This window comes from Cydia splendana, chromosome 11 (genome assembly GCF_910591565.1).
Source record: "Cydia splendana chromosome 11, ilCydSple1.2, whole genome shotgun sequence".
Classification (NCBI taxonomy): Eukaryota; Metazoa; Arthropoda; class Insecta; order Lepidoptera; family Tortricidae; genus Cydia; species Cydia splendana.
Genome location: NC_085970.1, coordinates 20,522,107 through 20,544,559, shown reverse-complemented (window position 1 = coordinate 20,544,559; position 22,453 = coordinate 20,522,107). Strand labels below are relative to the sequence as shown.

General features: G+C 36.4%; 2 protein-coding genes across 2 annotated transcripts; one reads left to right on the top strand and one right to left on the bottom strand.

Annotated features, from left to right (window-relative positions):
- The first annotated feature begins 10,777 nt into the window (after window positions 1–10,777).
- On the top strand, window positions 10,778–19,266 carry LOC134795230 (uncharacterized). Its single transcript, XM_063767061.1, has 5 exons — window positions 10,778–10,785; window positions 10,913–11,045; window positions 18,016–18,115; window positions 18,548–18,670; window positions 18,905–19,266. The coding sequence occupies exons 1-5, from the start codon at window positions 10,778–10,780 to the stop codon at window positions 19,264–19,266; spliced, it is 726 nt and encodes a 241-aa protein (XP_063623131.1).
- A 5-nt stretch (window positions 19,267–19,271) lies between these two features.
- On the bottom strand, window positions 19,272–21,912 carry LOC134794932 (putative nuclease HARBI1). The gene is made up of 5 exons (XM_063766796.1): window positions 21,670–21,912; window positions 21,034–21,169; window positions 20,770–20,911; window positions 20,392–20,676; window positions 19,272–19,472 (listed from the first exon to the last, which is right to left on the bottom strand). The coding sequence occupies exons 1-5, from the start codon at window positions 21,813–21,815 to the stop codon at window positions 19,363–19,365; spliced, it is 819 nt and encodes a 272-aa protein (XP_063622866.1). The 5' UTR covers window positions 21,816–21,912; the 3' UTR covers window positions 19,272–19,362.
- Window positions 21,913–22,453: the final 541 nt, after the last annotated feature.

The following is a 22,453-nucleotide window of genomic DNA, read 5'->3' as shown; positions in this document are numbered from 1 at the left end:
ATATAAAATATGTATACACATAAGAAAGGTACACTATAATTTATCTATTTCTACGCCTATTAAATATAACAAAATTATTATTTTATTATCTTTGAATTATACTTATTTTCATTGAAAAACTCTTGCAGGGAGTAAAAACTGTGATCTATTAGGTAGGTTTTTAGCTTAGTAACAAATTTTGTGTATGTTTGCTCGTTAGTTATTTCTTTTGGAAGGTTATTATAAATTCTTATAGTCATTACGTGAGGGCTCTTGTTACTAATTTGTAAGTTACTTGATGGTATGGCTATTTTATCTTTATTTCTTATATTTATGGCACATGTGTGGCGGTCTGTTGCTTTTGTATATAAACTTGGATTCTTGCGGACAAATTTACTGGCTTCTAGAATATATAGACACGGTAAAGTTAAAATTTTTAAGTTTTTAAAGTGAGGTCTACAGGTTTCAAGGTTTTTAATATTTGTAAGAATTCTTATGCACCTTTTTTGCAGTATGAATAGTTGTAGTATGTCTGTGCTATTGCCCCACAAAATGATTCCATATTGGAGGCAGGTTTGGGTAAATGCATAGTATGCAGCAACGGCCGTTTTAAAATCTGTGCTTTTTTTAATATTTCTTAAGACATAGGTAAATCGAGAAAGTTTTGTACTAATTTTGTCAATATGAGATTTCCAATTGATATTTTCGTCGATATTTATACCAAGAAGACTGCAATTACTAATTTGTTGGAAAGTATTATTCAGGTATGTGTAATTTATATCTATTGGGGATCTTTGATGGGGTCTAAACTGTATAAGGTTGGTTTTTTTAAGATTTAATAGTAAATTATGGTCATCAAACCACTTAACAATTACGTTTAGGATACTGTTCATTTTTTGGTTTACTTCCTCATTATTTTGACTTGAGAATACTATGGAAATATCATCGGCATATAAAAAACATTTGATATTGATGGAGTTTATTATCTTTGGCAGGTCGTTAATGTAAATCAAAAATAGGATACAACCTAGGACACTACCTTGCGGAATGGAGCATGTTATTTGTTTAGTTTCTGAATATATTTTCTCAACGGTTTTCCTTTTAATATCATAATGTTCTACTTCAACTAATTGGATTCTGTTCTTCAGATAGGACTTGAACCAGTTGTGGGCATCTCCACGTATCCCTATTCCGTATAATTTATTTAGTAAAATGTCGTGTTTGACACGATCATACGCTTTACTCATATCAAGCATTAGTCCAAAAGCAGAATGCTTACTGTCTATTATATTTATGACTTCCTGAATGAATTTGTAAACAGTGAGTACTGTACCTCTCTGCTTTCTAAAACCAAATTGGCTATCATCAAATATGCTATATTTTTCACAAAAGTCTGATAAGCGTTTCACCATAATCGATTCAAAGATTTTAGAGAAAGTTGGCAACATTGCAATGGGGCGATATTGGTCTGGGTCGGTTGGGTTTTTTGTTTTAGGAATAGGTTTGATAACGGCTACTTTTAAAGCATTTGGAAATGTACCTGTTGTGAACGATTGGTTTATTAAAAATGTTAACGGAAGAATCAGCTCATTTGAACATATTTTCACTAGTGAGGGGGGTATTTCGTCAATTCCGTAACTGTGTTTGTTTTTTAAGTTCCTTATAGTCTTTTCAACTTCTATGTGGTTGGCCGGAGATAGAAACATCGTATTGTGTGTGGAGCTAAGAACTGGACGCCCGCTTGGTTGATTATTATTTGTATTCATTCCAACTGAAGAAAAGTACGTATTAAAAGAATTTGCTATCAATTGAGGTTGATCTGTCATTGTGTCGTTTATTTTAAGGGATATATTTTTCTTAGGTTTATTTTTTAAGTGAGGTTTTTTTGTCTGCTCTCCTATTATTTTCCATAGTGTTTTTATTTTGTTGTTCGAACTATTTATCCTTTTATTATTGTACATTTTCTTTGCTATAGTAACACTTTTCTTTAATATTTTTGTATAGGTTTCCAAATATTGAATTAATATAGGCTCAGCTGACTGGTCAACAAGGTTTTTTAATAATCGTTTATGTAGACAGGATTTTTTTATTCCAGGTGTTAACCACGCTCTTTTTGGGGTTGCTTTAGATTTCTTTCGTTTCTTAGGTATGCAGTAAATGAGTAACATTTTCAATATATTACTGAATTCGTTGAAATTTTCATTTATAGTATTTTGCGGAGATAGGATGGAAAACCAATTAATAGTTTGTAGTGCCGTTTTAAATAATTGTACATTTCTTTCTGAAAACGATCGTTTGTAGTATGTATGACTCTCGTGTTTTTTATTTATCTGTTCTTTCGCGACAGGCACTGTGACATTTACTCCCTTATGGTCTGAAAACCCAAAATCTTGGACATCTACGTTAAATCTATCGGAATCAAAATTAGTAAAAATAACATCTAGGCATTTTGCAGTATTTTTGGTGACTCTTGTAGGTTCTTTTACATGCTGTATAAAGTTAAAAGTTAATAATAAATTTATTAAGTTCTTAGATAATGTAGTTTTTTTGAGTATGTCTACATTTAAGTCCCCCCCTATTATAACATTTTTATTTTTATATTTTGTATGTACTAACTGCAAAAGTTGTTCAAGTTTTTCAAAAAATAAATCAGGGTTTCTATCACTATTTGGCCAGTAAATAACAATAATTATTAAATTTGACTTGCATAATTCTATGGCACAGGTTTCAAATACGTATTCTATGGAAATGTTGTTTATATCTATTAAATCTACATATTCGATATCTTCTCGTAGGAAGATACATACTCCTCCAGCTTCGTAATTAGACCGGCAAAAGTAACTTGACAAATTATATCCTTCTAAGTACAATAGGTCTATTTTAGGGGTAGTTATCCACGTCTCAGTTATACACAGGGCATGTAAATTAGGTTTTTCATCTATAAAGGCTTCAACTAAATGTAACTTATTATTAATACTACACATATTTTGGAAAATTATATCTAAATGACTAGGGTTAGGGACGAAAATTATTTGTACATGATGCCGAAGGAATCAAAGGTCTTGTACTAATACGGGCTGCGCTCGTGCTCGGGCTCGGGACTCGGCTCTGCGCGTTATCTTGCGTTAACGGTGTCTCGGGACGGGCTGCGCTCGTGCTCAAGACTCGGCTCTGTGCGGTATCTAGCGTCAACGGTGTCACGGGTTCTGGTCTCGCGGTTGATTGTTTCAGCTGAGTTTGATGCAACTGCTGGTGTACCGCTGTCAGTTCGGTAACGTCTCGTCCATTAATTATAAGTCTATTATTCCGTATTACAGCTTTCTTTCCGTTTTGCCTCGCTTCTTGGAGCCTTTTCCTTAATTCTTGTCTTAAATGTAGGCTTTCAGCATCTAGGAACTCTGAAATGTGCAGTCCTGTACTTTTTAAGTATCCCACATTGTCTAAAATCTGCTTTTTTATCCTTTTGCTCAATAACTCGATCACTAATGGCCTCCTGGAAGGTGCTCGTCCTATTCTATATAAATCGTCTATGTATCCGGTGAGGTCCATACCATAAAAGTCGTAAAATACATGTAGTACTCTATTTAGTAATTCCGGCTCTGCCTCGCGCCAGGTTTCACTCATGCCGTAGAGTACTATTTTTTTTGAGTTTTCTGTGTTATTTCTTGAGGTGATCTTACAAGCTTCTTCAGGTTGCATATTAGTGGTTGTATTTGTATGGTTCAACTGTTCTTTGGTAGCTTCCGCGTATGACATTGGGCGTTTCAGACATTCTTCTAATGAAGCGGTCTGCATTTTTAGGAAGGATAACTCGGTTTCAAAATGTTGTTCAAGTGATGACTCGGCATTGTGATGTAGAGACTTATTTTGTATTTCACGTATTTCGGTCTGTAACATCCGATTATCATTTTCTAATGAATTAATTTTCTGGCTTAGGTTATTTATGTTTTCGTTTATTTGTTTTTGCTCTTTAGAAAGCTCATTCGTTTTTTGAGTTATTTCTAATTTAAATGAAGTGATCGCTGCATATACTTCTGTTTGAATAATTGCCGTCAATTCCGAGATAGTAGTATGATGGTGTGATGCCAGTTTCTGTTCTAATAATTTGCTGAGAGCGCCCATAGTAAGAGTACTATCAGCCGTGTCCAGTTCCGAAGATTGCGATTCGTTCAAAGTGTCACCTAGCAAGCTGGTATCAGTGGATTCGCTATTTCTCGACTGGGAGTTATACATTGCTTTTACTGTAGCTGGTGGCTTTGGTCTTAAATTCATAGTTTTGTAAGTCGTATTTCTTGTACTCGATGGAGGTGTTTTCATAGTTTGCGAACTCGCAGGTCTCATCGGTATTGGTATGTTAGTATTGTCGCCCTTCGGGAGTTTACTTTTGCAACTTACGCACATCCATGTTGCTTTGCGATTTGGGCTCATTGTGTTAAAGAATCTTTTTTCTGCATTAGCACACTGTAGACATGAAGCCTCTTTACACTTCAAACACTGTAAATAGCATCTATCGCCTTCTCCTATTAAAGTTCCACAACCTGCACACTTTCTATCTAGTGGCGCCATCTTTATGTTTAATGAGGCAAGTGTCGATCGTGTTGTGAAAGAACTAGTTGCGGCTTCTAGTGATTATTTTATGAAACACGGTGAGTACGTCAAGGCTAGTTATGTTGCACAAGTTTTCTCATAGATGGCGGTGTCATATAAACAGCACTAAGGTCATTGACTTATACGCATCACTTTTGGCGGCACTTATTGTTTTGAATGTTTAACGGTATTAATAGCAATATTTATTGTCTATTTAGCTTTATTGTATACACTGTAACGTCACTAAATAATAAAACGATGAAAAATTTGCACTTTCGACACTGGTTTAAGCTATTATTATTTGAATATACCTACTCAATTATCGTTCAAAGTTTGGTGAGGTTAGAATTTGAACACAGAAATTTCACTGTAGTCAATATCGAAGCAAGTATTTTATTTGTCCACACTTGTGTTGTGTATTTACACTAAACTAAACACTTTTAGCACGGTATGGGATTCGGAAACCCATCTTTTTGTATTATATTTGTTTGCATTACGCGGGAGTTGTTGTTGTCGTGGCCAGTGTTGCCACAATTATATATAACTTGTACTCAATCGTAGATCACGGTAGTTTCTGTTGAATACTGGTGTTTTCGAAGGTGAAGCGTCTTCGTATTCATCTTCTGACAATCCAGAGAAGGAATTTTCAGTCTGTACATTAATTTTGTATTTCTTTCTGATTGTAACATTTTCACGCGGGAAGTTTGGAGACGAAAAGTTTACTTCCGAACTAGACATGCATATTTGACACGTGAATATTTTCTTGTCTTTTTCCATTAGATTAAATCTACTTATAGTTACATGTGTACAATGCATGTGGTAAGACTTTTTACAACTTACACACAGTAAGCGATATTTATCAGTAATAATACTATCACATTTCCTGCAGTTAGTTTCCATCGTGCAGTAATAACAGTATTCTATACAACAATTACTTAATTAGGCAAGCACAGTTGTTTTATTACATAAAGGAAAGTACTTATTTATAAAACATATGAAAACAGCGCAGAAAGTTATGGTCACTGTTTCACTTTACGGCTTTAGGGTTAACGACCGGCGTTAAAAAGTTTGAAGCGGCAACTTTAATGCAAATGTTCTGTCTAATCCACTTTATTAATGATGACAAGACACTGAAAGAGTAATAATGTCGCACTTAGAAACAATCCAGTCAATTTTTTATGTCGTTATTTACAATATTCCCAAAATGCTGGCACGAGGTCATTGACCTTGTTGGAATGTGGCGTCCTTTATGCGGCAGTTATGCAATTTGAATTTGTTTTGTATTTACACTAGTTTTAAGTAAGAATTTTTGTTTATGAATGTTTGTTAACACTTTTCTTAAAAAATTGTAGAGATATGGGCCGAATAATATTGAAGTTATCACGTAAAATGTCACTGATGCATAGTACCTATTAATGGAGTACGGGATCACTTATTTTTACTCACAGTGTCATTATATGTGACGTTCCACGGGAAAAGGTACCTTATGAGGGTTTCTAGTTTCGGAGATATTAAATGTTTTGTAAAGAGGTGAAAAAATGCTCAATTTTTTTTTATTGTGTGATCTGAAACCTTAATGCCTAACGTTTGTTTACCTGTTTTTATTTTTGTTATAAGTTAGTTATAAGCCTAGTTATGTCGTCTCAGAGTTTAGTAGAAAAGGTACCTTATGGAAAAAAGATTGAAAATTCCCAAAAAAACTAGTCAATACGGGAAAAGAAGTTTGGTAGGGAACTGTATTAGCATTCTGCAAAACTAATTTGATAATTTCAGTTCTGGTTGGGGCGCCTCGCAAATATTATAACCGTACATAGACCGACATCACAAATCCAAGTAGACTGCTATTATACCAAAGTTACTCTCGTCAAGTCTTTCTTAACTAGAATAATCTTCATTTGGTTTGGTCGCATGCAGTAAATCAGCCATTGGTTTGCTGAAAAATGCCAATACCCGACGCATTACCTTATGGAATATCTGAGGTCATTGAACCTCAATGCCGCTTATCTTCAATAGCAACCGAAATATATTATTGATAAGAAATAGACGATTTATACCATCTTAACCCCAAAATATTATTAGTTTATCCTAACTGTTCCATCATCATCATGCCTCATCATGTAACTTGACCACAAGGTACCTTTTCATTACATACAAATTATTGGTCTTTTTTAAGATTATTATGACGAAGAACTAATTAAATTGGGGGCAGTTTAATGTAAATTAATATTTTCTATTCATAAAAGATAAACTATAATATGATTGATATTTTGTAGTGATGTATTATTAGATTTATTTCCATAAGGTACCTTTTCGTAAATGTATGGAGCAAATACTGTTATTGTTATGTAAGTTTAAAGTGGCATAAGGGGTTAAATATAGTATTTAGTTGGGGTTTTAGGATTTATTTCATTTGAATGACAGAATTTCTTTCATATGTGCTCAGAAAAATTGATTGTGTGTCACATTAAAAGTAAAAATATTCAATTTTGTGATTTTATATGAAAAAGTCAGAAAATACATTTTCACCTCTAAATCGGTATTGTTTTTTGCTTAAACTGTCTGTCAGTGTCGTTTTCTAATAGATAAAATTTAAATCTTGAGAGCTCATTGCAATCAATCGTGAAAATGAAATAAAACTTTATTTTCAAGAGATTGGTTAGTATACACATAAATCAGTCGATATCAAAAGTTTCTATTTGCATTACAGAACAAGTCGCAATATTTTTTTAATCTCAGATATATAAGGCATTATTATTTGTAGTCAACTATGTAACTTACTTCAGGAACATAGTTTTTTAGGCGGCTAAACTTAAAACTTCTCTATCGTAAAGTTGCTCATTTCACAACATTATTTTCAAAAAATCATATCTCTGTAACTACGCAACCTAGAAGGTTGATCTTTTGTGTTATCGATAGCTTATTTATTGTAGATTACTGGGGTATGCATAACTCCATACCCGCCATAAGGTACCTTTGACCGTGGGACGTCACATATAACTATAGTTCTTTGAAATAATGTTTATTTTAGTGACTTTATACTTAAAGTCAATGTTATAAAACACTTATATATCGTTTATTTACAATATTTACAATATTTTGGCAAAAGGTCATTGACTTTATTGGAATGTAGCGTCCTTTTGATGGTGGGCAACAAATGAATTCGGCCAATCACAGTGTCGCATTTGCGTATGTTTTGTCCCTCACGGAGGCACGCGTATACCACTTCTATACGATCCTACCTTCTATGGTCTGCAATGATATTTGTAAATCACCTGAATTTGAGAAATGAATAAAACAATTTTCCATTAAGGATGGTCACCGACTGGATGATGTTTGGCTCGGTTTGATAAAAAAGGAAAATAAAGACATGCAAACTTTAATAAAAATGGTCATGGTGTTATCCCACGGAAACGCTTATAGTGCTGAGCGTGGATTTTCCATCAATAAGGAGATATTAGTGGAAAATCTTTCGCAAGAGTCTATAATTGCGCAAAGACGCGTTTATGACGCTATATCCTAGAGTCGGACCAAGAAAAGTCGGCAGCGCATTTGATAGCCCACGCAGTGCAAGTGTTATTTATACGTCATAAGTCATAATTTCATAGAAGTTTGACGTTTAAAATAACACTTGCACTGCGTGGGCTATCAAATCCGCTGCAGACTTTTCTTGGTCTGACTCTACCACGGCGGTTTAGACAAAATAAATATTGAAAAAAAAAGATCCACGCGGCTCGATTATATTATATGATACATTATTTAATATCCAATAAATTCAGTAGTCAGAGGTACCTACTGTTTCAATTGGTTTTTCCTGTATACCTAGCTTTTAACAATAATGGTCAAAAATTAAATGAATTATTGGGTAACTGTAAGAACTGTCTGATAGCAAATTACAATTTTTAAATGCAATGAAACAGTACAAAAACGTCGCCTGAAGTAGGATGTGAACCCACGACTTCCGTCTAACTATGCTTTCGCTCTTACCAACTGAGCTATTCAGATACTACCTACTTCTTATTATTTACGTTTTTGTATTATTTCATTGTATTTATAAATTGTGATTTGCTAGCAGATAATTCTGCAAAAGCGCAAAAATGTATTCCAACTATATATTTTATATTTATTACATTTAAGATTATGGTCAGGGAAAAACTTGAAAAAACGCCTGGAAAACCGGGAAAAGTCAGGGAATTTTAGTTGTAGGAAATAGTGGTCACCCTGTATCGAGAACTTAGATTTCGAAACAACTGGTACCACGAGTCAATTACTCGTTTACTATACTCGCTAACGTAAGCTCGATTCATCGTGTAGTTAACGTTACGATAGGGAATTACCTTGGAGTGACGTGCCAAACTTCACAGCAAAGAAAGCTATCTTTTTTTGACTATACTGAAACGACAGAGTAGGACGATATTGGGCAAAAAGCTAAGTATCCAAGCATTCGTTTAAAAAATATATACATAACCGTGCTAATTTAAAGCGTCATGGCACAGTATTATTATGTAAAGTGTTAGTGGGGTCTTGTATTTGTGTTGGTTACTTTGTCAATGTGACAGTTCTCTACATAAGTTTGAGTTGACTGGCTTGACGTCCGTTGGCTGTTGTTGCTTTTGTAAATTGTGTTTTTAATTGTGTTCCTGTGAATAAAAAAGTGCCAAGCGCCGCTAAAGAAGTTTTCACTTCAAAAAAATGCGTACAGTCAGCAGCAGATATACCTGAGCGGGCAAGGTGTCCAAGAAAACATAAACACTTTTCACGTAGGCTTTCAGTTCGTCACATATATCTTAACTTCTGAGTTTTTCTTTAACACATACACCCTTATTTAATCACAATGACAATAACGGTTAGAAAGTCAGAGGTAACTAAGCACTCAAATTCAAGCTGCTGTCATTAATACCTACACGCACTGCCTATCACGTACGTCAGCAGCCAGGGTGCCACCAGTTGTTATTTCAATGGTAACTAGGCATCAACATATTATCTGTTTAACTTTAAAAAAAAATACTGTAGCAGCTACGAATTGACACCTCCTTTCTTAAAGAAGTATTTTATCGTCAAGTGTCAAACTTAGACAATACATAAGTAGGTTCTAGGTAAATGATCGGTTTTTTATTTTAACGTTCATAGGCGGCCGTTCTTCCAAACCGTAGAGCAAATATATGTTAATATATTTATTTAGCCCGCTTATTATACTAAAATATAGTATACAGGGTGGCCCATTTAGATCTGTCAATATGGGAAAATCTGAAACTATAAGATATACACCGATCTCTTCTTAGGAACCATGTCGTCGATTTTAGTAACAAGAAAAACTGCATAGTTTTAGATTTTCCCACACTGACCGATCTAAATGGGCCATTTTTAGTTATATAACCTAGCAGTAAACATCAAATGGCATTCCGCACAGGAGTAATCTAAGGAACGCCCACTGCGGGTTCAAACCTACAACGTCCTGTTAGAAAGTCGTACATACGCTACATGTGACATATCTTCAAAAATTATATAAACGAATGTGAAATTAACATAAAACCAGATGACACAAATTAATAATAGAAATGAAACCCAAAAAAAAAAAGCTGTAATCTCTAGGTGCGTGCGACTGAGATTTGAACCCGCGGTCTCTGCTTTGAAAAGCAAACGCCTGTTACTGAGACCACAACGTGCCTTGACAATTGACTCTAAATTCGGCTTCAGTTAGCTTTCGCTATGTGTCATTCGTTTTGACGATTCTGCTAAAAGAAATAGTTTGCAGTTGTTTGCAGTAAGTTGACCGAGAGGCCTCTGTCAAATGGTTGTAGAGCAAAACGTGAGATAGATGTATGTGATGACAAGTCTGCACTGCTTTCGATGATTGTCAAAACGCTTTAAGTACCTGAAATTAGCATGGCTATTTTTCATTCAATATTCGACCATACTTGTATGCTTTAAACGTCTATGTTTCCATATTGTTCAGATATATTTGACACGTTGACCGCTTAGATACCAGTGGTTTTTTGACAGCTAAGGTATCAATGACTTGTTGTAAGTGTAGAAATTAATGAATATCGACTGTTAAGATATTTGTGACACGTTGAGCGCTCACAAGTAAATGCTACCATGACAGTCAACAACTTTTTGACAGTTTAAACGTTTACCTCTCTTTGAGCACCTGGAGTGTATAGCGACTTCTGCTGCTGACTGTACGTCACAATTTCAACTTCTAGTTGACTACATGCAAAAGTAAGTATCTATGTACTTTAACTTTAATTTGAGTTATACAGTCTCCCTAGTTTATAATAGATGAAATATTTTAGTTTCAAGTGGTTAGCAAAGTATTTTAAGGTCCCTCTCATCTCATGTGTTACAGGCATGGTGACCTTAGCAAACCAAATGATGGGCCACACGGAAAGGAACTTAATACACGACGGTGGGCCGAGCTCACACAACTTTTGAACGCGGATGCGACAGGCGTCACTAAAAATACAGATAAGTGGAGAAAGGTATGTGTATAACATATTAAATATATTAAAAACGGGTCACTAATATCGGGTTTGGGGTAATGTCAGGTTTTTAATATATTTAATATGTCTGTGTCTCACGGAAGTTTTGTGTGTATAACCCATTAGCTTTATATTTATAAATTTTATAATGTTTTCATTTACCTATTCATTCATCACATTTTTTTCTTTGCATGTACATTTGGTTCGCTCTTCAATGATTTTGTGTGTGTGTGTGTGTGTGTGTGTGTGTGTGTGTGTGTGTGCGTGTGCGTGTTGGGTGTGAAGGTGTGGAGTGACCTGAAGAACAATACGAAGAAAAAGGCTGCTCGGATATTCAGAGCTGGAGCAGGAACTGGTGGTGGTCCTGCTTGTAAATTAAAATTAAGTGACCTAGAGCAGAGGGTGCTGGCTATAACAGGGACACGGGCAGCTACAGGCATTGTAGAAATTCCGGAGGTTGGCCTGGAGGTAGGGTAATGGGTACTTCATGCTTAATAACAATTTCGGCGGGGTGTGCAGCGTGGCATCGGGCTCACAAGTAATTTGAGCAGCGTGTACTAAGGCCTAGGAATGTTCATTTTTTTTTAAATGTTCTATTTCGAAAACCATTTCGAGATATGAGGTTTTCAAACAGTTTCCGACATTTGCTGCGATATAATAATTGAGGATTGAAGATATTTCAACAAATATCCTTATGACCTTAGTTTGACCTTTCTCGTTGGCTGAATGTAAAGTCATCGCATAATAAAAGTTATCGGACCATAGTAAATCAATCCGTCACTCACGTAATTGTCAAAGTTATCATTGTCATCGATTGTCATAATGAAATTTTTCAGTTAAACCGCTGCGCTGGTTTGTTATGATTTGATTTATAATTGATACCTAAACAGTAGTTTTCGTTGCTTAATATATCAAAGACCTTGTTCCTACGTGTGGGAATGATTCACAAAAATAATTGTTCGAATCCGCGAAGACCTACGACGTGAAACATGGTGCCGTGAATTGAACTTGGAATACCTACCTACTTACACACAGTATTGCTGTGAGGATCACGTCGATGTAAGTATAAAATTAATATTATTTTACTACAATTATTTAAAAGCTCACTTTGTAGGTAGAGTCGCGGGGCCCTATGTGTTTTCTGTGGTAATGTAGCCAGAGTATATAAAGGCAAACCGTTAAACAGAGATGGTGCCTACTAGAAAGAAACACTATACAAGAATACATAGTCATACTCAAAATTCAGCCTGAAACTGCTTTAAAAAGATATAATTTCTAATTTCCAGGTACATGTTGCAGTTCAAGCTGCTGATATCATGGTGGACAAGACTTAAGTTAATAGTTGTGAATAATAAAACATGTTTTTGTTTACCTACTTTTTTATTAATTTAGGAAATATATGTATATATGTTTCCTAAAAAAAAGTAACTATACATATATGTATGTTCATCATGTTCTGCACGAGCAGCTGACAATGATGGCTTCTTGTTGACGAACCAGAAGAGAAGTGTATGGTTTGTTATTTACTCTGTTCCCAGGCATTATTTACTGTCGTAAAGTATTATGACGATTAATATGACGTTCGTTTCGATACAAAATGCTCAACTTTGTTCAGGGCCCAAGTGCCTTAACAAAATCAATCTCCTTCGTACATTACGTATCCCACAGCCGTATCTAAATAGGAATCACATGATGACCTGAAATTATAGGATATAATTAGCAAAATTGGCATGTACCTAATATAGTACAATATCCAAACAATGGTGACAAGCCGGTAGAACCCACTGGGTGCTACCTTAGCAATGGACGCATATAACGATTTTATGAATCCAATCATCTTACGAATCGAATCAGTTAAAAAATATATGATGTAACTTACATTTGTATTTTTGCTCCCCTGATTTCAGCCAAGTTATGGTTGGAGTTGGATGCTATATGGATACATACTCCAATAAAACTAAGTTATATTATATAACTTAGGCAGATTTCTGGAATCAGCTTTCACAAATTTATAGCGTAGGTATTTTGAAATTATTGATTTAGGGATTCAAAATAAACGAGTTTTCCAGACGATATTATTTATTAGACATGTGTCGTTCGCGAGCGAGTGATTCAAATGAACTGTATCTTTTGATTGAACTAGCTCACTCTTCAACTCAGTACAGATTTGACTAGCTCATTGCGCTCAGTAACTCTTTTATATCGGTGTTACTTGCTCGCTCTTTCCCACTCATGATCGAATGAGCGGGCCCAGCCAAACGAGTGAGACGATGCGGAGTGACGGTTTCGGAGCGTTTCGGATGAATTCGGAGGGTGCCGGGAAAACATGGCGGGATCCGTACCGTGTGATTTGCTTTCTTCGTCGCACTTATGGCTGTGCGTATTATATAACCATCCCATTTACGCACTTTTATGTACAGAGTACTGTTGGATGTCGAGAGAGCAGACTACGGCTGTCGTTTGTTGACCAATTTTAGTTTAAGATTTAATTGACGGGCTTAGGTAGTGTAATTAATGTAATGATAGTCTAATATTTTTATGAAATGTACACTATATATAGTATCAGATTTTCATCATAATTGAGCACGGCTAGGTTTTTTTATGTAGGTAAATAAATGATGGCAGATAAAGCTTCATTTTTCACACGAATGTTCATCGTTACTTTTAGTCTTCAATCTATTTAGGCTTAGTAGTAGTAAAGATAAAGATTAACATTTGCATGGAATGTAAAACAATACATTGCGAATGCGAAATAATTAAGTAGTCTGAGAGTCTCTAACTTCTACTCTACTCTGTTTGTGATGTCCGTGGCTGGCAACGTATTTGAAATTGGCGCGCTTCGCGCGCTCTCGCCCATGCCCGAGTAATTCGATGCAGTTTGACTATGACCTTGTTTGTAAACAAATACGCGATACTTTGCCGGGTTAAGTTTTTAAAGTTTTTCTCGACTTTATTAATTAAACTGTGCATGAAAATGTTAACTAGTGTAAGTGTAAATATAGACATAATTGTGCATATTATTAATAAAGATTGTAAATAAGTATATAAAGTTTTAAGTGGTGCGGACTTGCAGAGCGAACTGCTGAGTGCTGTGCTGACTGTATATAATATAGTGTTAAGTGTTTGTAAATAGTTCGTTGCTAGGATAAGTACTTACTTACATGATTGGCTTGAAACTGTAAGCTGTATAATAAGTGACAATTTGTTTTGCCAAAAATGTCGTCTAGGAAACGATGTGCAGTGTGGAACCACTTCCAGGAAGTTGAGCCAAAGAAGGCTAAATGTTCTTATTGTTCCAACATACTAGCTATAACATCTGGCAATATCGGCAACTTATCTAGGCACTTAAATACAAAACATCCCACAGTGCCACTTGTACCTCAACGGCAAGAGCCTATTCCTCTAGAAGAGGCGATCGAGCAGTTAAATGCTCCTAGTACGTCATCGCCAGCCGCTGTGTCATCGGAACCATTGGAAGCCCTCGCACCGCAGAGACCACTATGCTCACTGCCATCAGCAGCAGCATCGGTTCGTCCACAGCCTTCCATGGCACAGTTTGTGCATAATACGAAACCATTAGCGCCGCGGCGAGCCGAAATTATAGATGAACAATTAATTAAGATGATTGCGCGCGGCTATCATCCGTTTTCGATTGTGGAGGAGCCGGAGTTTAAAAAGTTTGTAAATATGTTATGTCCAGGATATACTCTTCCAACACGAAAAACAGTGTCGGAGACCCTTTTACCAAAAATGTATAAAAAGGAATATGAAAAAGCTCAAGCAAAAATTGCAGTAGCCCCGTCAATATGTCTTACTACAGACGCGTGGACGTCTACACATAATAATGAGAGTTTTATCGCAGTGACGGCTCATTACATAGTAAAAAACGATCAAATTATGAAATTAGATTCGACAATGTTAGGTTGTGTCGAATATACTGAGCGTCATACAGCAGCAAATCTGTGCGAATTTTTGAAAATAATCATGCAAGAGTGGAATATCACCCATAAAATTACCGCCGTTCCAAGTGACAATGCAGCCAATGTCACTGCGTCAATTAGGGCTGGCGGATGGCGGCAAGTTTCCTGCTTTGCTCACTCCCTAAACCTATGCGTGCAAACAGCTTTAGGTGCTATTGCGGACACGTTAACGAAAGTAAAATGCATCGTGGAGTATTTTAAAAGAAGCACACAAGGTCTTACCAAATTAAAACAAATGCAGCAACAGTTGCGATGTCCAGCTTTAAAATTGAAACAGGACGTTCCGACACGCTGGAACTCCACGTATGACATGCTGGACAGGTTAATAAAAATAAAAGCAGCTGTATGTGCCACACTTGCCTTGACAAGACCGGACTTAATGCTGAGTGTGGAAGATTGGGCGACGGTGGAGGCCGCGGTGCCTATTTTAAAAATGTTCTATGACGTAACAAACGAAATTAGTGCTGAAAAAAATGTAACCCTTTCAAAAGTTGTCCCATTGTGCAATATTTTGGGTACAAATATAAAAAAGTACATTGCTCAACCCATTCCTGCAGTCAACTTACTGGTGGAAACTTTAAAAATTGAACTGGAGCGACGCTTCAACTATGTGCAGCACCACATACTAAACACAGAAGCGTCGCTATTAGATCCTAGGTTTAAAGATAAAGGTTTTCGCGACAAACCTTTGGCCGATAAAGCTTTAGCGGCCTTAAAATTAAAAGTCGGCAATACCTTACAGCCACATGCCCGCTCACATCCAATACATCCACCAGCGCCAGCACCAGGAACTTCATCAGCACCAGGAACTGCGCCAGCACCAGGAACTTCATCAGCACCAGGAACTGCACCAGCACCAGGAAATGAACCAGTACCAGCAGACGAACCAACTTCGGTTTGGGAAGAATTTGACAAACAAATTGCTCAGCAAGCCCCTGCTAACCCAACGGCTGCTGGTATCATCGAAATGGAAAAGTATATGCAAGAGCCAATGATCGTAAGAACATCTGACCCCTTGATGTGGTGGCATGAACGCCGTCACATTTACCCATTGCTATACGATTATGTTCAGAGGCGCCTAAACATAGTCGCGACGTCTGTTCCCTGTGAACGAATTTTTTCTAAAGCAGGGAATACTCTGACTGAACGTAGAACAAGACTTGCACCCAAAAAGTTGCAAGAATTACTTTTTATAAGTTGCAACGCAAAATAATAATGCTGTAAAAATTGAGCTGTAAATAATGTAAATATTGTATTATTTGAATCAATGTACATACAGATTTTTAAATACGCCAATCTAGATTAGAGGGGTTTATGTTTAATATGAGGTACGTTTAGGAGAAACTTTGTTTTTCCGTCGTTTTATTATTAACCTAAAAAATCTAGATTGACAGTCCTAAGCCTGTCCAAGTATGAAGGAAAATCTGCTTAATATGTATATTGTAGTAAATGTATGTATAGTATAGCTTATATAACACTAATAATGCATATTTTTTAACGATCAAGTGCGTAGGTAATACAAATCAAACCAAACAATTCAATCAATCTGATTGATTGACATCTCTCTCTACTCACTATTTAGTCTACAGATCTACTGAGCGAAATGAGCTAAATGAGCTAAATGAGTGATATATATCACCGCGAGCGAAAGATATGAATCACTCTTTTCAACTCAGTGAACGATTATGCGCATCTCTATTATTTATAGAAACGCGTGACACTGACATTGTAGACAGGTGACATTACAATCAATTGACAATTACAACTATTTTTTTAATGTTTGTTATTGCTTGTGCTTTATCAAATCAGCCACTACATGTAATTTACGAGAAGTCGTATCTCAATATTTTCAATAAATTATAAATATTCAACCGAGCCGTGAATTAATAAATCATTCAAATAGGTATCTTCTTCGAGCAACACGGAAGGGAGACGGCATTCGCACTATTTCCCCTCTGCCGAGGTACAAGATTAGCGCGTCAATCTAATCTAGCGCGGGTAATAAAACTAGTTGCACTTGGATTTTTCACTAGACCGAGTCCAGACGCGCGCGTGAACACTGCTGCACAAAAATGCCTGTTTGCTCGGTTTTTTGTTATAAAAAGAGGTCGGGGACATCAAATTTACAAAAAGAAAGTGTTACATTTCACATGTAATATTTTTTTTTACATATCATACGTTTAATTACATTCAAACACAATTATTATATTTTAGTCTCATGTAATTGTTGGATTTATCGATTTTGCTCGCTCAGTACAAATTGCGGATCGGTCGAGCGACAAATCCGACTTCTCATCTCTCAGAATACAATAACATACTTCAACGAAAATGTGTTAGTGTGCGTGTTGTGACACTTGTCACTCGTCCGTACACATTTTAAAGAGATCGAGGTTTGCAAGATTTGTCTTTGACGTGTGTCATTTTCTATGTATTTGTGTCGTCATTACAGATTGGATTTTGTATGTAAGTGTGTGAGAAGTGCGACTGTGTGCACCTTTCCCCCCGCGAAAAATGGCAGAAAGATTTGTACGGTGAGATATCGCTTGGGCCCCTCCCTTCCGATGTGTCGGAAGCCGGTGTTGCTCGAAGGGTATCTTAAATTAACCTATATTTTCAGAAAATAAAATAAAAATGGGGGTCTAAAAAAAATGAACAATCCTAGGTTACCACCTAACATGCACGCCGCACACCCCGCCCCGCTGCACGCCCCACTTGAGCGTCCACTCAGGCCTTACACTTAAGGTGACAGTCCATTTCCAACCGCAGCTGCACTACTGTTCATTTTACTATGGAAATTGACAGTAACAGCGACGCGTTAAGTACCATTATAGTGCAGCTGCGGTCAGAAATGGAATGTTACCCTAAGAATAAAATAAAGAGTAAGAACTCCCATACTTAATCCCCTACACAGAGAATGCTGTCCTATGGGAGTTTGTTATTCTTTATTTAATCTTACTCTATGGTCATACCTAAATTAAAATATTTTACAGGAAGAAGTAACTGAATTGACTGTACTACCGACACTTGATGATGATGACAGCCCATCTATTTTTATACTACATGATGAGTTAGCTCAACAAACTTGTTCCAGTGAGTTTCCGTATCATTGTTACTATGAAAATAAGATCAATGGAATTAATTTAATGCATGTCCTGAGAAAATTTTTAACAACATACATAGTTAATAGTCACCATAGCCTAGCTGGTATTGATTCTGCCTAGAAAGCTGGTTGTCCCGACTCGGTATCCTGGAAAGGGTAGCGGCACAAATATATTTTCTTCATTTATGATGACAATGATTTTATGTGTAACAATTATTGGATATATATTTTTGTATGAATACTATTGCCCAGTATCAATGTACAGTCAGCAATACTATTAGCTTAGCAGTTAGCACCTTTTCATACAAATTTCTATGCAGGGGTGGTACCTTTTCTCTGCAGCTGACTGTACAGACCAATCTTTCTTTGGCTGTAATTTTGTTACCAAGTATTTATTTTATTGTTTTTATTTTTTATTGCAGATGTTGAAGATTGGAATCGGCCAGGGACATCGGCTCAACCCCCAGTTTTTCCACCCTTACCTGTGGACAGGAATAACCAAGACTTGGCGGGCAGAGAGGAGCCTGAAATAGTTAACAGCCCAGGTAGAGTTTTATTTACTAAACCTCATTTAGAAGCAGATAATAAATTTTGCATTTATTGACACATTTTATAGGTGTAACTGGTGTAAGTACTGCTCAGTAATATTATAGCCCATTGCCCACAACACACTTAAACCCTAATCTTGCAGAGGTGTTCTTTTAACCTGCAATTTATAATAGGTATGAATGTATGTTTGTGCAATAAATACTGATTTATCATTACTTTGTATCCTTTAGACAGGAGTGAGGCCGGCATGACACAGGCGCAGGAGCCTGCGACTCGGGCCGCGCGGATGGCTGCTGGAGGCAGGCAGCACGCGCCGCAGAGTCCTACGCCCTTACCACCTACGCCGCGGCGGCGGCGAACACGTCCGACGCCAACATTCTCCTCTCGTACTCGTACCCAGACACAGTCCGATTTGGCAAGGCAAGCCTTCGTCAGGTCTGACTGTGAATGGCGAAATTTCCAAATGGAGGCAGAGCGGGAGAGGAATAGGTTAAAAGATTTACAGATAAGGATGCAAGAAAGGTGGTTAGATTGTTTTAGTCAATTGTTAGTATTGGGAAATAGAATTGTAAGTCATTGGGAAAAAAAATAAAAATGTTATAAATGTGTATGTATATTTTTTGTTTTACCTATTTAACAAATGATACTTGGTACCTATTTGCAAACATTACACTCTTAAACAATTATACTATGACCGCCTTGATGCAAGTCTTCTAGCTAACTGATCCCGTAGTGCTCTCCCCATTAATAAATCGCTAGCACCTCCATTTTCCAACACCACTTCCTCTCGATGAAATTCTGAAAAGAGTGAGCTCTTCTATAGGTAATTATTTATTTTATACACTAATATTATAAAAATGTAATTTTGAAGTTTTGTATGTTATCCTAAACTAGGTTCCTATCCGATTTCATAAATTCTTTCACCAGTAGGTATATCCATACTATCCATACGAATATTATAAAAGGAAGTCTGTCTGTCTGTCTGTTACCTCTTCACGCTTAAACCGCTGAACCGATTTAGATGAAATTTGGTATAGAGATTGTTTGAATCCCGGGGAAGGACAAAGGGTAGTTTTCATTCAAAAAATCACCCTTTAAGGGGGTGAAAAGGGGGGTCGAAATATGTATGGAGAATCAACAAAACGCAGTTTGGACAAAATAATAGCTAACAAAATTACTAATTCCACGCAGACGAAGTCGCGGGCAAAAGCCAGTAATATTATAAATGCGAAAGTGTGTCTGTCTGTCTGTTGTTACCTCTCACGCTTAAACCGCTGAACCGGTTTAGTTGAAATTTGGTATAGGGGTAGTTTGACTCCCGGGGAAGGACATAGGATACTTTTTATCTCAGAACCCCTTAGGGGGTGGAAATTTGTATGGGCAATCAATAACCGCTGAACCGATTTAAATGAAATTTGGTATGGTGATAGTTTGAGTTGTGGGGAAGGATATAGAATAGTTTTTATCCCAGAAATCATCCTTTAAGGGGGTGGAACTTTGTATGGGGAATCAACAAAACGCAGATTGGATAAAATAATACCTACCTAAATTACTGATTCCATGCAGATGAAGTCGCGGGAAAAAGCTAGTGAACTAATAAAAAGGACCTTCGGGATGGGATATAGGCTAAACTGGCTATACATAGTTATGTATAGCCTATATCCCCTCCCGAAGGCCCTTTTTATTAGTATTACTTTCTTATATAGGTAATAGGTACCTTGATCTTGTTCACATATCTCTTCGGGATCCGGAACATTGTACTTTAAGGCAATGTTGTGTAGCACAGAACATGCTATAATAATTTGTGAGCACTTTTCTGGCCTATAATGTAAATTCCTATCTCGGTGTACACAGCGCCAACGGTTCTTCAATCGCCCAAAAGTGTTTTCAATGACAACTCTTGCAGAAGTGTGGGCTGCATTGAAAGTTTCTTCAATAGAGTTGGGAGTTGGGTTCAAATATGGAGTCATCAGCCATGGCCGTTGAGGGTAACCAGAATCACCTGTAAAATAGGAATATTTTTTATTAAGGACAAAAATAAATGCTGTTTTAAATGAAACATAATTTAAATTATACTCAAAATATATTGTCTTACCTAAAAGCCAGACAATTTCATTACGCCTGTGTAAGGACTGTATATAATTGTTTACATTACTATTTTCCCATATGAAAGAATCATGGGCTGCACCTCCAAACTTAGCATTAATGGATAAAATTTTACAATCGTGATCACATATCTGAAAAATTAATATTGTATATAATATTACGAGTAAGTAAATCGCTTTTAGATAAACATGTCAATCTAAATTTATTAAGGAGTAGGTTAGGTACCTATACAGATAAAAACAGACCTACTTACCATTTGTACATTCATTGAGTGATAATGCTTTCTACAGAAATATAAGTGTTCTTCTTCCTTTTTGGGTGTAAATATCTTGAAGTGGCTGCAGTCAATGCTTCCTATCACCCCTGGGATTCCATATTTATTGAAAAAACTAAAATGTGAAAATTGGTTTGTAGGCATTGACGTATTAAATCTCAGGACTGGCCTTACGGGCAATAAGAAAGGGGAGTCCGACTCGCAGTTGTCCGGTTTTTAGTGCCCGTAAGGCCAGTCCATAGATATAATACGTCAATGTTTGTAGGTATTGTATTGTGGTCATAAGAGGAAAGAATATTACGTGAGTGAGTGCGTCAGTGTCGAAAATAAGGAACTTTGATGCACAATAATTCTTAAACTACAATATGAACATATTGAATGTTTTTGAGAATATATCTTAAGCATGTTTAAGCCCTATATATTACTGAAAATTCAGGGTTCTAGCTTCAGCCAGCACAATATTACAGGACGTCGAAAATGGCCTGAATCGCTTCGAGAAAAGGATGGTACGGCCGTGCCTCTTTGTTTTGCTCGACTTGTCGGGGACACTGCCGCGCCTCCAGATAGGTAAATTAGGTCAGTACCTAGTTTAAGTTGTGATTCGTCTATTTTTACCTTTGTCTAATGTCATCTCTTTCTTCGCGTGTGGTTGGAAAATGTATAAACATTTTTAGAATATTGGGGTGGTTTAACGCGGCTGTTACCTCTTCAATGTAAACACTCATTGCTTCCTGCGAAAAATGGTGTGCCTTGCCAGTCATGCGTTGGTAACTACCTTGTGCATAAAATAGTAATGCACATAAAACCTGCAAGAGTTAGTTTGTTGGTTAATTACAAAATAACACTCATAAATGTCAAATAAAATGTATAAATAAGTACTTGACACTTTTATAGAATTTATACTTAACTTTGATTCCACTGACACTCTTTGAGTGGATTTCAAAACCGCATGATTTATTAACAAATCACACAAATCCTCAAAAGCTTCCTTGCTGAGCCTATATTCTTTAATAAAATTATTCTCACTTAAGTATGTGTTGAAGTGGGTTTCTTAATATTTTTCTCATATCGGCTTGATATTTTCCTTGTTCACGTCGTTCGTCTTCATATGCAGCTTTCGCTAACATATCCCATGCCAAATAATGCCTTGCTGACATTATTTACATAAATAATGATAAGAAAATATACTATAACACGAATTCTAATAAGTTTTCACGCTCCAATATGCCAGTGAAATAGATTACTACAGTCGATAACGTATTGCTCGATAGCGTATGTCAAAAATGTGACTCATGGTACCAATTTCTATAGGCAACAGCTACAAACGTTACTCGCTATCGAAAACCTAAAATACCTATCGAAAAGTAATCGCTAGCGTTGAACTCATACTGCCGATTTT